This window comes from Gracilinanus agilis, chromosome 3 (genome assembly GCF_016433145.1).
Source record: "Gracilinanus agilis isolate LMUSP501 chromosome 3, AgileGrace, whole genome shotgun sequence".
Taxonomy (NCBI): Eukaryota; Metazoa; Chordata; class Mammalia; order Didelphimorphia; family Didelphidae; genus Gracilinanus; species Gracilinanus agilis.
Genome location: NC_058132.1, coordinates 664,318,565 through 664,332,722, shown reverse-complemented (window position 1 = coordinate 664,332,722; position 14,158 = coordinate 664,318,565). Strand labels below are relative to the sequence as shown.

Below are 14,158 nucleotides of genomic sequence, written 5' to 3'. Positions count from 1 at the left end.
AAAAGAACAAAAAGAAAGAAGAAAAAAGGAAGTAAGGCAAAAGGAAAAGATGAAAACTAGAAAGGAAGGAGAAAGTAGAAGTAAGGGAGGAAGGAACAATGAAATATTACTAACTGTAAGCTAGAATATTTATAATGAAAGGGGTATTCTTCATAGGGATCTCTGCTAACAAATATATCAATTTTTAGTTAAAATTTCAATGCATGTAATTTCTGAATGCGCATATAAAATGTTATAATAATTATTGTACTGACAGTTATAGAGTATTGCTTTCATACATATTGCTGCTAAATTAGAATCAGATATACTTATTTTAAACTCTTATGATATACAAAACCTTATAATGTACAAATATGTGGTGCTTTTAGCAGGATTATGTAGAAGGAAAGGGTTATAGGACTCTATATTGGAGAAAAATAAGAAATGTGATTGGAAGTTAGAACAGTACTCCATTCAGTCTATTACTTTATCCTTGAAAAGAACATCCAGGGAAACTTCTTTCTTGGAAGAACATAGAAACCATCTCCTATTGTCAATGTCCCAGTAATAAGCCATTACAGATCTGTCAGCCAGGCTTTTTCAAATCCTATTTTAAGATTGCCTATATTGGCCATCTATAAGATTTTGGATGAACAATAGCATTGCATTTATTAGTCGAAGAAGAGGTCAAGACTAGAGTTATGTTTGGCATTAGAATTCCTACTACATAGCTCCCCTTAGGCTAGATAGAGGAATAGATTGAATTTTCTTCTTATAAATCATTAATTGTGATGAAATGTAATAGATTAAAGAAAAAAGAAAAAACATCCTATAGAATTACTGTGCTACATAAGAAGCATTAGTAAGACTGGTCTGTATACAGAAAATCTGAATAATAAAATATTTAAAGGAAATGATATGTTTTTAATTTTCAGATATGTTAAATAATTAAATTAATGGCAAATAATATATTGCCTAATGTTGGTTGAACATTACTCATTGGATTTTAGGTGTATGATGAAAGAGACTCTAAAAAAGAATCTGGTTCTCCCCTCACCACTCGATTTGCAGATAAAAAAACTGAGATCTACAAAGTTTAAATGACTTCCCCAAGGTCTTGCTGGATAAAGCAAAAGAAATACGATTCTGACTCAGTCTTCATGTTGTCTCAGTCAGCAAGTATTTATTATGTACTACTAACCAGGATCTGGAGATAAAAGGATAAAAATTACACAACCTACTTGGTGTTGTCAGAAAAAAACTCCAAGATACATACTAGATATTTAACTAAGTGCCTACTAAATAGTTATTTATTTATATTTTCTTATTTGTCATATGAACAAGCTTTTCTATAAGTACTGCTCTTTTCTTCATAGTTCTGTCTCTTGTTTTGTTTCTGTAATCCTCTTTATTTCTGTCTCTGAATTCTTTGTATCTCTGTGTTGTCTTTCTCCCTCTCTCCCTGCCATGTCCTCCTTCTAATTTTCTTCTCTCTTTTATCAAGTAAACTTCTGTGACTATCCCCTCAATTTTCAAATATTTTTCAAATAAATTGTGTCAAATCAAGAAGAGTTTACACTCATCCTTATAGTATTCTGTCATGTTTGGGGAACTAGTCAACTTTTTTGTTAATATCACATAGTGAAAAAATGTTTTAGTTACCATTTTTCCTATTGACTGATGGAAGAATGAGGCAATATTTAAAGAATTCTTGAACAAGAGATCTGCAAAATTGATCCATTCAATTTCAATGAAATGATCATTGCTCTTACTAAAATCATTCAAATAGTTGCAAAAAAAACCTCCTGTTACAAATGTGAGTTCCACATGTAAATAATGCAGAAAAATCCTCTTCATTTTCAAAGAGAATAGCTTCAAAAATATACCTTTGTTTTTCCTCTAAAAGCAGCGTGTATAGAGTTGACATACATTCTAATGTCCCATTAGGTCACCTTGAAACCAGTTCTTTATTTTTCTTATTATTGACTCTCACAAGATAGATATCATTTTCATGGATATTTAAATACTATAGGCAAAGTGTACTCTTCTGTAAAGGAAATAATGTTGATTGAATTATACATTTAATAGAATTGAAATCATATAACGGTGGATATATTTATAAATAGAATGGCACAGAAGACATTTCTAACACTAATTGCAGCATCCCTTCTAACCATTTCCTCATAAATTGGAAATCATAATGAATTAGCAAGCATTTGTTTAGTGCCGGCTATATGACTACTGTATGCTATACACCAAGGGTCGGCAACGTATGGCTCTCAAGCCATATCTGGCTCCACCTCCCAACCAGCCAGTTGGGGCAGGGTCCCAGGATGTGCCCCAGGGGGCCCTTCAGTCCTCACCCCATATTTCAGCACTTTCCGCCTCTATCCTCCTCCTTCCGCAGGTGTTTATGGCTCTCACGGCCAAAAAGGTTGCCGACCATTGCTATACACTATAGTGCTTATAATACCTATCTCATAGGGGTTTTGTGAGACTCGAATGGAGCAATACAAGGTATTCCAAAAGCTACTATACTACTAATACTTCTACTTCTTCTGCTATAACTATTATTATTGTTGTGTTGAAAATAGCCTGGAAAAGTAAAGCAATTTTGAAATGGCCAAAAATTCATCACTTATTAAAATGATTTTCCATCTGTTTTAGGTATGATGGAGTTCAGCCTCTTTGGGATCTCATATGTAAGCATCATTATTTAGCTCCTAGTTCTGTCTTAGCACTATTTTTTTTAATAAACTGAATTGATATTGAATTTAAAATGGTAATGTGTTACAGACTGGTGCAGACATCTGTGGCTTCTTCAACAATTCCGAATATGAGTTGTGTACTCGATGGATGCAACTTGGATCATTTTATCCATTTTCTAGAAATCATAACATCGCAAAGACTATAGTATGTATTCAGTGCATTCATATTTCCCTGACTCAGATATTTGGAGGAATAGTTAATTCCATCTGGCTTCCTTAATTGGGTCTGTAAAAATTCTTCTTTAGGGAAAATTGCTTTAGCCAAGAACACTTGGTAGCAAATGAATAGCAGGGATAATCTCTTAAATGGCTGATTGAATGAATGACTATATAGAAAACTTTTTGACTTTACAAAAAAGGTTTATTCATAATCCATAAATGATATTGCTGTGAACTGATTCAGAATGAGGCGAGCTTATTTACTGTACATCTATAACAACAGTCACTTGTATAGGGACAGTTAGGTAGCACACTAGGTAGAGTGCCAGGCCTGGTAACCCCTGTGTTCAAGTTTAGCCTCAGATGCTTTTAACTGCCCATCTCTGGGCAAGTTACTTAACCCCCTTTGCCTACCCCTTAACCCTCTTCTGTCGTAAAATTGATGCTAAGAAGGCAAGGGTTAAAAAATGTCAATAATATAAGTCATTGAGAGGAGTTTGGTACTTGACTCTAGCCCTCCAGAAGGAGGGGAAGTCAAGGGAGGTGATGTCTGTAAAAGGTCGAGTTAGTAGCAGTTAGGAGATTAGCGGTGATGATCATAATTTGGAAAGGGCATCTTGTTTTATGAATTTGAAAATAAAAACAGGTCATGTAGCTCATACAGTGTTGTGTCCTTAATCTTTCTAAGCTTCATTTTCCTTAATGGAAAAATGAAGAAGTTGGATTAGATAGATGCTAAGGCCTTTCCTAGTTCTAAACTGTAAGGTCCTTCCTAGTTCTAAACTGATGAACCTTGTGAGGTATAGCATGGGAAGAGTATTAACCTCATTTTCTAGATGAGGAATCAGAGGTTCATAGAGGTGCCCTGATTTTTACAGAGTTGTATGGCAATTAGGCCTTGCAGGTGCTATGATCCCAGTTATGTCTTCCTACTGAAATCCTAGTTGTCCAGCTTCATTAACATATGTCTTTAGGAATCCATAATTAAAGGTAAAAAACTCCAGTCTCTGAAATGAGAAAGGAAAGCTAAGCCTATCAAAATGACTATACTTTTCTTTTATTGATCATTTTCTTCTTTTCCACAAGAAAAGACATTTCGTGTTTTGGCCCTAGTGCTAATACTCGTGGTTATATAGACTGAAAAAAATAAACCTGGTGAGAGGTTGTTTTCATTTGTTTTCCCCCAATGGAAATAAAGCGATGGTAGAAAAATTCATCATCAGTCAGACTCAAACTTCTTTTCCTAAGTATAGAGAACTATCTTTGGAAACCAGGATACAAAGTCAATGTTTCAAACAAAAAATCTATTAAAAAAAGAATATTTGAAAAATCTTAATGTTTGTTGAATCAGAAGGGTTTAGCCAACTTTGTGGAACAAAGCATAACTGAACATCCTTTAATAATTCTGAATGACTTACTCATCTCTGATGTTTGAGGTGGTAGGAGAAGATTGACTATCCTTGGGAATTCAGCATGCAATCAGGGATAAAATATTGGATCTTGAATCAGGAAACCTTGGTTTTAAAATCCTTGACCTTTCTGGGCCATTATTTGCTTATCTGTAAAATGAGAATAAAAATACTTGTACTTTCATCACAGAACTCTTGAAAATCTGAAATGTGATAATTTCTGATTGTTTTATATTACTTTTAAAAATCCAAGAAGCTTTCTAGGGATCTATACAAAGTCTAGCAATTCTTTTGCTCAGCTTCCCTGTTAATCTTTCTTTATTGATCTAAGATTAGAAAGAATAGACTAGTACAGAAGAATCAGACAAAGGAAAGAATGTTGAATTTAAAGTCAGACTGAGTACAAGTTCTAACACTCTCACCAGCTACCTAAGTTAGGTTCTGCAAGTTAATGAACCTCGTTGAGTTCTCATTTCCACTTCTTCCTCCTCCACCTCCATCTTCTCTTCCTGCTCTATATCCAGGTGCTCTTCCTCCTCTTCCTCCTCACATTAATAGTGATTATAACTAACATTTATATGGCACATTTTATGTTAGACACCATGCTAAATACTTTACAAACATTACCTCATTTGATCCTCACAACAACTCTGGGAGATGCTATTATTCTGCCAATTTTACAGTTGAGGAAAATGATGTAAATGGAGCTTTAAAAACTTATTGCCACATATCTACTAAATGTCTTCTCTTAGATTTGAAATCATGTCTTTTTGACTCCAGGACCATGTTCAGTGCACCACTTAGTTACCTTTTACACATGAGAAGGATGGACAAGATAGTTTTGATGTTCTTTCTACCTCTTAATCTGGGACGTTTATACTCTTCTTGATAAAAAGGAATCTTTTAATCAGATGATAGTAAACATATGAGGAAGTGTGGGTTGATATTGATATAGTAATACTAGTAACTAACACTTAGAGGCATCAAGAGGGTAAAATATTACTTGGAAAACCTTAAAGAAATACATGAGAAAGAAAGATGTGTAATGGATTTAGTAAGAGGTCCTAAGTTCAAATCTCAGCCCTCAGTTTCCTCATCTGCAAAATGAGGACATTGAATTACATTACTTTTAAGTCTAAAACCTCATAAAATTGAGGAATCAAATGAAGTCCTTGTCTGCATGTGGACACTGGCTATATGTCCTTATATTTTTCTTTAAATCCAAGTAGTTTTTATTTTTTCTTTTCCTTCCCTAAACTCGGGGCATATACCGCCCCCATTTAAAATGATTTATATTAATTATGGAAATATTACCTTTATGCCTAATATCCCAATGACAATGAGCCATATTCTAAATCTAAAATTATAAGTGGAATTGGAGGAATGATGGAAAATTCAGCAGAGTCACGTTTGCATTTGGATTTGCATATATTATCTGTGGATCAATCTATCTCTCTATCGTTTATTTAAGCTCAACAAACAGGGTAAAGTGCCTTCTGTGTGTCTGGCTTGATCATAGGCATTAGGAATCCAAAGAAAAACAAATAAGCTTTTTGAAGTCAAATTTCTTGCCCTCAAGAAACACACAATCTCTATTTTATGTGAATATCGTTGGAGGTGTGGAGCAATATTGTGTTTATATATGTGCATTTTAATTTTTTCAGAGACAAGATCCTGTTGCTTGGAATGAAACTTTTGCAAACATGTCTAGGGATGTTCTTAATATCAGATACACTCTTCTGCCTCATTTCTACACACTAATGCACGAGATCCATGCTAATGGTGGCACAGTAATCCGTCCTCTTCTACATGAGTAAGTATAAATGAAGCATGGCATACTGCTATGCAGATTTTATTTTAATTATTTAATTTCTTTACATGTCCCAAAGTCCTCAATTTTGCTCTTTGAGTTTTTTTATTCTTTGAAAAATAAAATTTTTGGAATACATGAAATATATATTAAATAAAATTCCATTCAATGGTCTTTTATTTTTCACCTTGGAGTGCCCAAGCATTATGATAGGCTTTGAAATACAAAGTAAGGGGGGGAAATTCATTTCTGGACCTCAAAGATTTGACATTCTTTTTCTGGATCTTCACCTCTGCTTTAGACAACATAATCAGACTAAAAGGAGAGATTCCATTCATGGAGCAAATGTGTCTTTTCATACAGCTTCATATTGTATGTTAGAATAGATTTTTGGGTAGACTTTTCAGTTATTGAGTTTTGCATTCAGGGGAATTGATAATTTTTTAAATATTCTTGCGGTCAGGGACCACGCTGTTTATTTGTGTGTTGTGTGTGTGTGTGTGTGTTTTGTTTTTGTTTTTGTTTTTAGGTTTTCTCTATTTTTTTAATTAAATTAGCATTTTCATATCATCTGGCACAGTGGTCATAAAAAAAATTCTTGTTTTTTTTTTTTTTTTTAAACTGCAAAGGGGTTGTCTGGGTCTTAGTTTTGCTAGATTTAATTTTAGTTTTAAAATTAAGAATCACTCTAAATAAAGTCAATAAACATGAAGCACTTGCTAAATAGAAGATAGTACTCTGAGTGCTAGATATATGGAGAGTGGAAAAAATAGTTCCTGCTTTCCCGGAGCTCAGAGTCTAATGGGAGAGACAACATGGAAATAACTATGTACAAACAAAATATAGACATGCCCAATTTGAAATAATTGCAGATAGAGGCCACTGACATAAAGGAAGGGTCAGAAAAGGCTTTGTTTAGGAGGTAGAATTTTAACTGAGCCATGAAGAAAGTAACTGAAGACTGGGGGGCAGAGATGGGTGAACATTCCAGGCATGGAAGCTAGCTAGGGGAAAGGCAGAGTCAGGAGAGGAGTATGTTTGAGGAAAAGCAAGGAAACCAGTCTCACTTCATCAAAAAGTATAGCAAGTAAGTTGCAAGAAGACTGGGAACATGGGAAGTTGATAGGATACAAAGGGCTTGAAAAGTCAAACAGATGTTTTCTTTTGTTTTGGTTTTGATCCTGGACATAATAGGGATCCACTGATGTCTGTTGAATTGGGGTCAGAGTAATGGGGTCAGACTTTCACTTTGGGAAGATAATTTTAACAACTAAAAGGAGAACAGGCTGGAATTGGGAGCGTTGAGGCAGAGCAACTTACCATCAGGCTATTGAAATAGTCCAAGCATGAAATGATCAAGGCCTGGGATGAGAGAGTGATTGTGTCAAAAGATAGAAAAGAGTTAACATGAGAGATACTACAAAGATAAAATTGACAGGGCTTGGCAACAGATGGATAGAGGGTGAGGGGAATGACAGAGTGTGAGGAGTCAAGGATGACACCTAGATTGCAACTCTGAGGGACTGAGATGATGGTAGTTCCCTTAGAAATAATGGTGGGAATGAGGAAGAGGGGAGGATTTGAGGGGGAAGATAATGTCTTCAGTTTTAGACATACTGAGATTATAATGTCTTATAGCATCATTAGTTTGAAATATTCAATAGGCTCCTGGAGTGATGAGACTGTAAGTTAGAAGAGAGGTTAGAGCCTGATGAATAGATCTGAGAATCATCTTCTTAGAGATGGTAATTGAGTCAATGGAAGCATGAAGAGAAATAGTATTGAGGGATGGAAAAGGAGAACTCAGGAGAGAACTTTGAGAGATATTCAGTTACTAGATGTAGCCTGAAAAAAAAAAAAAAGATCTCTCAAGGAGACTGAGAACAGATGAAGAACCAAAGGAGAATGCTGTCATGGAAACCTAGAAAGAGTATCAAGGATAAGAGGAGATCATAGATCAGCGAAGTAAGGAAAGATGAGGATTGAGAAAAGACCTTCAATTTGCTATTTAAGAAATTATTTGTATCTTTAGAGGGGGCACTGTTATTACAGTGATGAAGTTGGAAGCCAGATTGCAGAGTTAAGAGTAGAGTAAAAGGAAAGGAAATGATGGAATCGGTTATAGTCAGTCCTTTAATGATTTTAGCCAAAAGAGAGTGGAGAGATAGAAGATGATAGCAGCTGGATATGTGTGGATAAAATGATCATTTTTTGAGGATGGAGGAGACACTGACAGGCTGGGATCAGTTTGGAAGCAGATAGTAGAAGAGGAGAGAATGAGGATAATAGTGTGAGCAATCTGCTAAAAAAGATGAGATTGAATGGACTAACTTGGGAAAGCGGAAAAAGTATCCTTGTCAAGGGGAAGGTAATATAATTTATTTTTTTATGTTCTTACCTACTTCTCTTGAAAAATGAAAAAGAAGAAAACCCTTGCAACAAACTGAAGATGATGTTCTGATTTGTTCATTTCCCTATTTGATTTTAATGGTGAAATGAAAAGAGTTTACAGACTAGTTGACAGCTCTGACAAAATATCATTTTTAAAGGCAGTCCATGATTGGTAGGTGAAAAACCTATTATTTAATTCTATACCTGATTATTATCCACAATTATCCACAATTCTGTAAAAAAAAACACACACAAAAATTGATCTTTTTTTGGTAAAAACTAAAAAAAAAAATCTTTATTCCTAGAAGTGTGACGTCTTTTTTTGAGTATTAAGTACTGTGTCATTAGCCTCTCTCCCCAACTTCTTTGTATTTTGGATATGTTTTATATTTACTTATGCATGTCCAGATTGTTTCCTCCCAGGAAAATATATGTGTGATGAGGGCAGACAACTTCTCCATGCTTCAGTTTTCTAATTTGTGAAATTGAGACAATGAAATCAACATCATTTGCTTCTTGGATATTATAAGTATCAATAACAATAATCTACATTTCAAAATTGCATTATGGTAAAGAACTTTGCCCAAAACAATAATCTGAAGAAAGCAATTCATTTAATACTAAATATTACATATTTACTGATGAAACTGAAGTTTAAAGAAAAGAAACTTTGAAGTAAAAAAATTGTAGTTTATGACTATATAAAATTGTAAACATTTTTGATAGAAATAATACAGCAAGAAGTATTCTAAAGAATATTGAACAACTTACTCCCCAAACTTTTGTGAGGATCAAAGATGATATAGAATAATTTCCATACCTGAAAGAATCATATAAATGTTAGCTTCTATAATCATCATCATCGTCATTTTTTTAAAGACATATGCCATGATGCTATTATTAACGAAAGTAACATAGCACTTTAAAAATTATAATACTTGTAATTATCTTATTTTGGGAGTCACAGAAACCATCTACATTGTTCACAGTCTTCTTTCAAACTGTATTGACTGTCTCAGTTGTTTTTGATTGGATAACAAAGTTTTCTGCATTTGGGCAGGCAGGCAGTCCACAAGTAAATATTCCTTACTATATGCCAGGCCCTACACTAATAGCTGGGGATATAGAGTGAAGCAAAAATAGGACTTGATCTCATGGAACTCATAGGTTAAAGGGGAACATGTAAGCAGCTAGGTAGGAAAGACAAATCAGAGGTGATCTCAGAGAAAAGCCACTAGCATTCAAAAGGATCAGAAAAGACTTTTTTGTAGATGAGATTTGGGGCTAAAACTTCAAGAAAACTAAGAAATCAATGGTGTGGATAACAAGATAAAAATTTGCAAATAATTGGATATAGGATATGAAAGAGAATGATGTCAATGATGTAAGCATGGGTGACTGAAAGGATAGTGGTGTCCCTAACAAGAATAGCAAAATTTAAAAACAAAAAAATATATAGTAATAGAAGTAAAGAGGAGATAAAGTTTTAGAGAAAGATAGTAAGCTCAGTTTTGGAAATGTTGCATTTAAAATGTCAATAGGTTATCAAATTTGAGGTATCCATTAGGTAGTTGGAGATGTAAGGCTGGAAATCAGAAGAAAAGTTAACTTCAAATAAAAAGATTAAAAAATATTATTTCTATGGGACTATGAGATCAGCAAGATAAATAATATAGAGAAGTAAGGGAATATGGCCCAGAATCAAATCTTGAGGGCATCTGCAGTTAGCAGTGATGGGCAAACTTTTAAAAGAGGGGGCCAAAGGAAAGGAAATGCTCATCTGTCAGACTGTTTCTAAGGCAACTCTTTTGAAGTTTCATTTTATTGTATCCTACTCATTGTATTCATCAGATTAGGAATAATGTTGCACCGCTGGATAGAACATTTCAGGGGGGCCACATCTGGCCCGCAGGGGCATAGTTTGCCCATCACTGACCTAGAGGAAACAGAGGACCGGTCAGAGAGGGGAATCATGAAAGTGCAGAATCACAAATTAGATTTGGTAATTAAGAGATCATTGTCAAGGGGCAGCTAAATGACTCAGTGGATTGAGAGCCAGGCCCAATGATGGAAGGTCCTGAGTTCAAATTTGACCTCAGATTCTTCCTACTTGGGCAAGTCATGTAGGTCCTAAACCCTTACTGCTCTTTTCCTATGGAACCAATACACAGCATTGATTCTAAGATTCTAAGGCAAGGGTTTTGAAAAAAGAAAAATAGTTCATTGTCAACTTTGGAGGAAGCAGCAATGAAATGATGAACTCATGAAGACCACTAAAAATAGCATTATTTTGGATGATTTTAGACAATTTTCATTTTAAATTACATTCATACTGGTTATTGTGTGCTTCTTTAATTTGTGTTTGTGTGTGTGTATGCACATAAAATGGTCTATGAGCTGTCAAAACAGTATATTGTTTCTTTCAACTATAATTTTTATGCATTTTCTTAATATATTGTAATCATAAGTATACCAATTGGCCATGTGTTTACACTTTCAAGGTTCTTTGATGATAAGGAAACCTGGTACATCTTCAAACAATTTCTTTGGGGCTCAGGCTTTATGGTCAGCCCTGTTATGGAACCGGTAAGCACAAACCATCACTTTTCACTTGATGCCCCTTTAAAACTGAATTATCGTGTTTGATGCTTATCTGTTTTTAACCTTTCAGGGTGTCACCTCTGTAAGGGCGTATGTGCCTGATGCCCGCTGGTTTGATTTCCACACGGTAAGAGATGAAGAATATACTTACTCCTTCAAAATCCCCCTTAGAAAGCTTACAGTATAGATGTATAAAAGGAAGATCCGAGGACAAATAAGCATAAAGCATCCATTTGGGCATGCATGCTGGGAACTAACTTAAGTAGATGAAAAAAAAAAAGCTAGTATGGCGATGGTGGTCCTCTTTATTTTTTAATTTAGCTTTGTTTTCATAAGGAAACATTAAGAGTATACCTAGATCACATTATCTTAGATCCTTTAAATGAAGATAAATAATAATCCCAAAAGGGAAGAAAACCTTCCACAATCACATTATGGTGCCAGAGACAATGTTAATGGCTTCAAAATACTCATTTTTTTCTGTATGTGAAATCCGTGAGTCTAAGTATAAAGCAAAATCATAATGACATTTATCCTTTAATGATATACAGAACACTCTACTAGGTCCTAGAAGATACTAAGTTGAGATTAGTATGTTACAAAGCTCAAAATGCCATATTAATTTTAATTACTGTTCCCATTACTTAATTGTATCTTGAACGTTGTCTTCAAGTAGCTTAGAAGATGCTAGATTACTTTATTTCCACAGTCAAAAATTGCAGTGTTTATTTTAAACCTTCAAATGTTCTTTGAAGATGTGCTCATTTTAGGTTTTCATATAGTTCATATATTTTTGTATAAAATACTTTATTCATGTGTGTAGGTTACTGAGAATATCCTCAATGGTCCCAGTTCTTCCTACTATTTTACTACAATCTCTTCTTTCTAGGGGCTTGATATTGGAGTTAGGAAGACATATCACAACTTTGATGCTCCTTTAGATAAAATCAACCTCCACGTCCGGGGTGGTCACATCCTTCCCTGTCAGGAGCCTGCCCAGAATACCTTTCACAGGTAAGAAAAATGAAATGAGGAATGATGAATTGGAAATCTGTGATGGTCAGTGGTTGAATGTCTCCACCATTTAAAACAAGTATCATTTTCATTTTAGAATATATATGAAATTCTTTATGCACTCAAATTGTACAGGAATATACACTGAGTTTCTTGTGAACTCTACCTACCAGGCTGAAGGGTCTCCACTTCACTCTTCCTATTATCATTGCCTTTGACATTCTCTAAATTATTGTTTCCTACCCTTTAACATTCCTCAATCACTCTCTCCACTTTTCTGGGTCTTTTCTTTGTAACCAATTCTCATCTCCATGCTACCATCTACTGCCAAATGATTCAGACAACTTCTATCAGCCAAGAAAAAAAATCCCTAATTCCATAACTTCATAAAATCCAGAACAATCACCTATTTCATTCAATTCTGCATCTGGAAAGGGGGCGGTAGGCCAAAAAAGTTTGGTAACCACTGTGTTAGAGGAACACCATGCAAGTCAGTTTATCCTAGCTAGATTGGAGAATGTATGGAGAGAAGAAATGTATGAAAAATTGGAAAGGTAGGAAGGGGCTTGGATGTGATGGACTTTAAAAACCAAACAGATAATGTTATATTTAATCTTAGAGACAACAGGGAGCCACTGGAGTTTATTGAGTGGGAGGAGGTAATTTGATCAGACCTACAAAAGAAAATCAATTTGGCAGCTAGGTGGAGGAAGATTTGGATTGAGGAGACCTAATGGAAGGCTATTGCAGTATTCCAAATGACCCATGAAGAGGACCTACACCAAGGCCCTCTGATGTTGTCTGTATGAGAAGAAAGAATATAAAAGGTGGAAAGTATGTGGTTTTGGGGTCTATGTCCTACTTAATTACTCTCTCTTGTATCTTGGTCCAATATCTCATTAATATAGTGTTCTCTATCCCTTAAGTACATTTGTCTATTATTGAAACATAAACAACTATTTTTTATATTAGACTTTTATAATAGTACATGTGGTAGGAAAGGCATATATGGAAACCAAATTTAATCTTGCTTTGATAACTGAATCTATCATTTATATTTAACTTTTAAAAATATACTGTTTCATGATGTGATATTAATCCTGGAGTCTCAAAATCATGCTAGTATACTGGGAAGGCTATAGGCATGGTCTAAGTAAATAGTCACTTAAAAAGGACCACAATAATTAACTATGGAGAGATTCACTAGCAGTAGGCTGGGTACGTATTGACATAATTTTGACTGTGACAACTCATAAAACAAAGAACGATACCAAATGCTACTCAGTCCTCTGTGACAAATTCCTTCTATGTATGCAGGAATGATAGTTGAGAAGTAGAAAAAGGGTAAAATGTATGAAGAATCATTTTATAAAAATGTCTAAATTATGGAAAGAAATGGATAAGAATTGGGCAGAAAAGGCGGCCCTGGATAGAGTATAATATATGATAGGAAGGAACTGTCCATATCAGTGAGGTCATATATCTAGTGGAATTCCAACATTTGCTTCTAGATCAGGAGTTTATAACCTGGAATCCTCTTCTTTCTCTGTTCAAATATCTGACCTCCCTTAAATCTCAGCTAAAATATCACTTCCACAGGAATCCTTCATCAGCCCCTCTTAATTTGAGTGCCTTTTTAGTTAATTATTTTCTATTCATCCAGGATATAGCTACCCTTGTTTGTTTTTCTTCATGTTGTCTTGCCTGCTAGATTGTAAGCTCATGAGGGAAGGGATTGTCTTTTGTCTCTTTTTTCTCCCCAGTGCTTAGCACAGTGCCGACCACATAGTAATTGGTGTTTGATAAATCTTTATTGAGGGATCAATTGAAATACAATTTTATATATATGATATGTAAACATATATAAAATTTTATTCTGATATAATGATTTTCCTGTGTAACTTTATGTTCCTTATGCATTTTAATATTAACTTTTTGCAATTAAAAATATTTTGAGAACTCTATGAGCTTTACCAGACTCCCAAAGGATTAGATAATTCCATAACATCCTCTCCCCAAAATAAAAT

At 34.6% G+C, this 14,158-nt stretch overlaps 1 protein-coding gene across 1 annotated transcript in view; it reads left to right on the top strand.

The window, feature by feature from the left end:
* SI (sucrase-isomaltase) overlaps positions 1-14,158 on the top strand; it is a 95,395-nt gene that overhangs the window by 76,921 nt on the left and 4,316 nt on the right. Inside the window, exons 38-43 of the mRNA XM_044667712.1 lie at positions 2,647-2,681; positions 2,776-2,892; positions 5,980-6,128; positions 11,018-11,102; positions 11,188-11,244; positions 12,007-12,131. Coding sequence (XP_044523647.1) covers positions 2,647-2,681; positions 2,776-2,892; positions 5,980-6,128; positions 11,018-11,102; positions 11,188-11,244; positions 12,007-12,131 — 568 coding nt within the window. The remainder of the gene's footprint in view (positions 1-2,646; positions 2,682-2,775; positions 2,893-5,979; positions 6,129-11,017; positions 11,103-11,187; positions 11,245-12,006; positions 12,132-14,158) is intronic.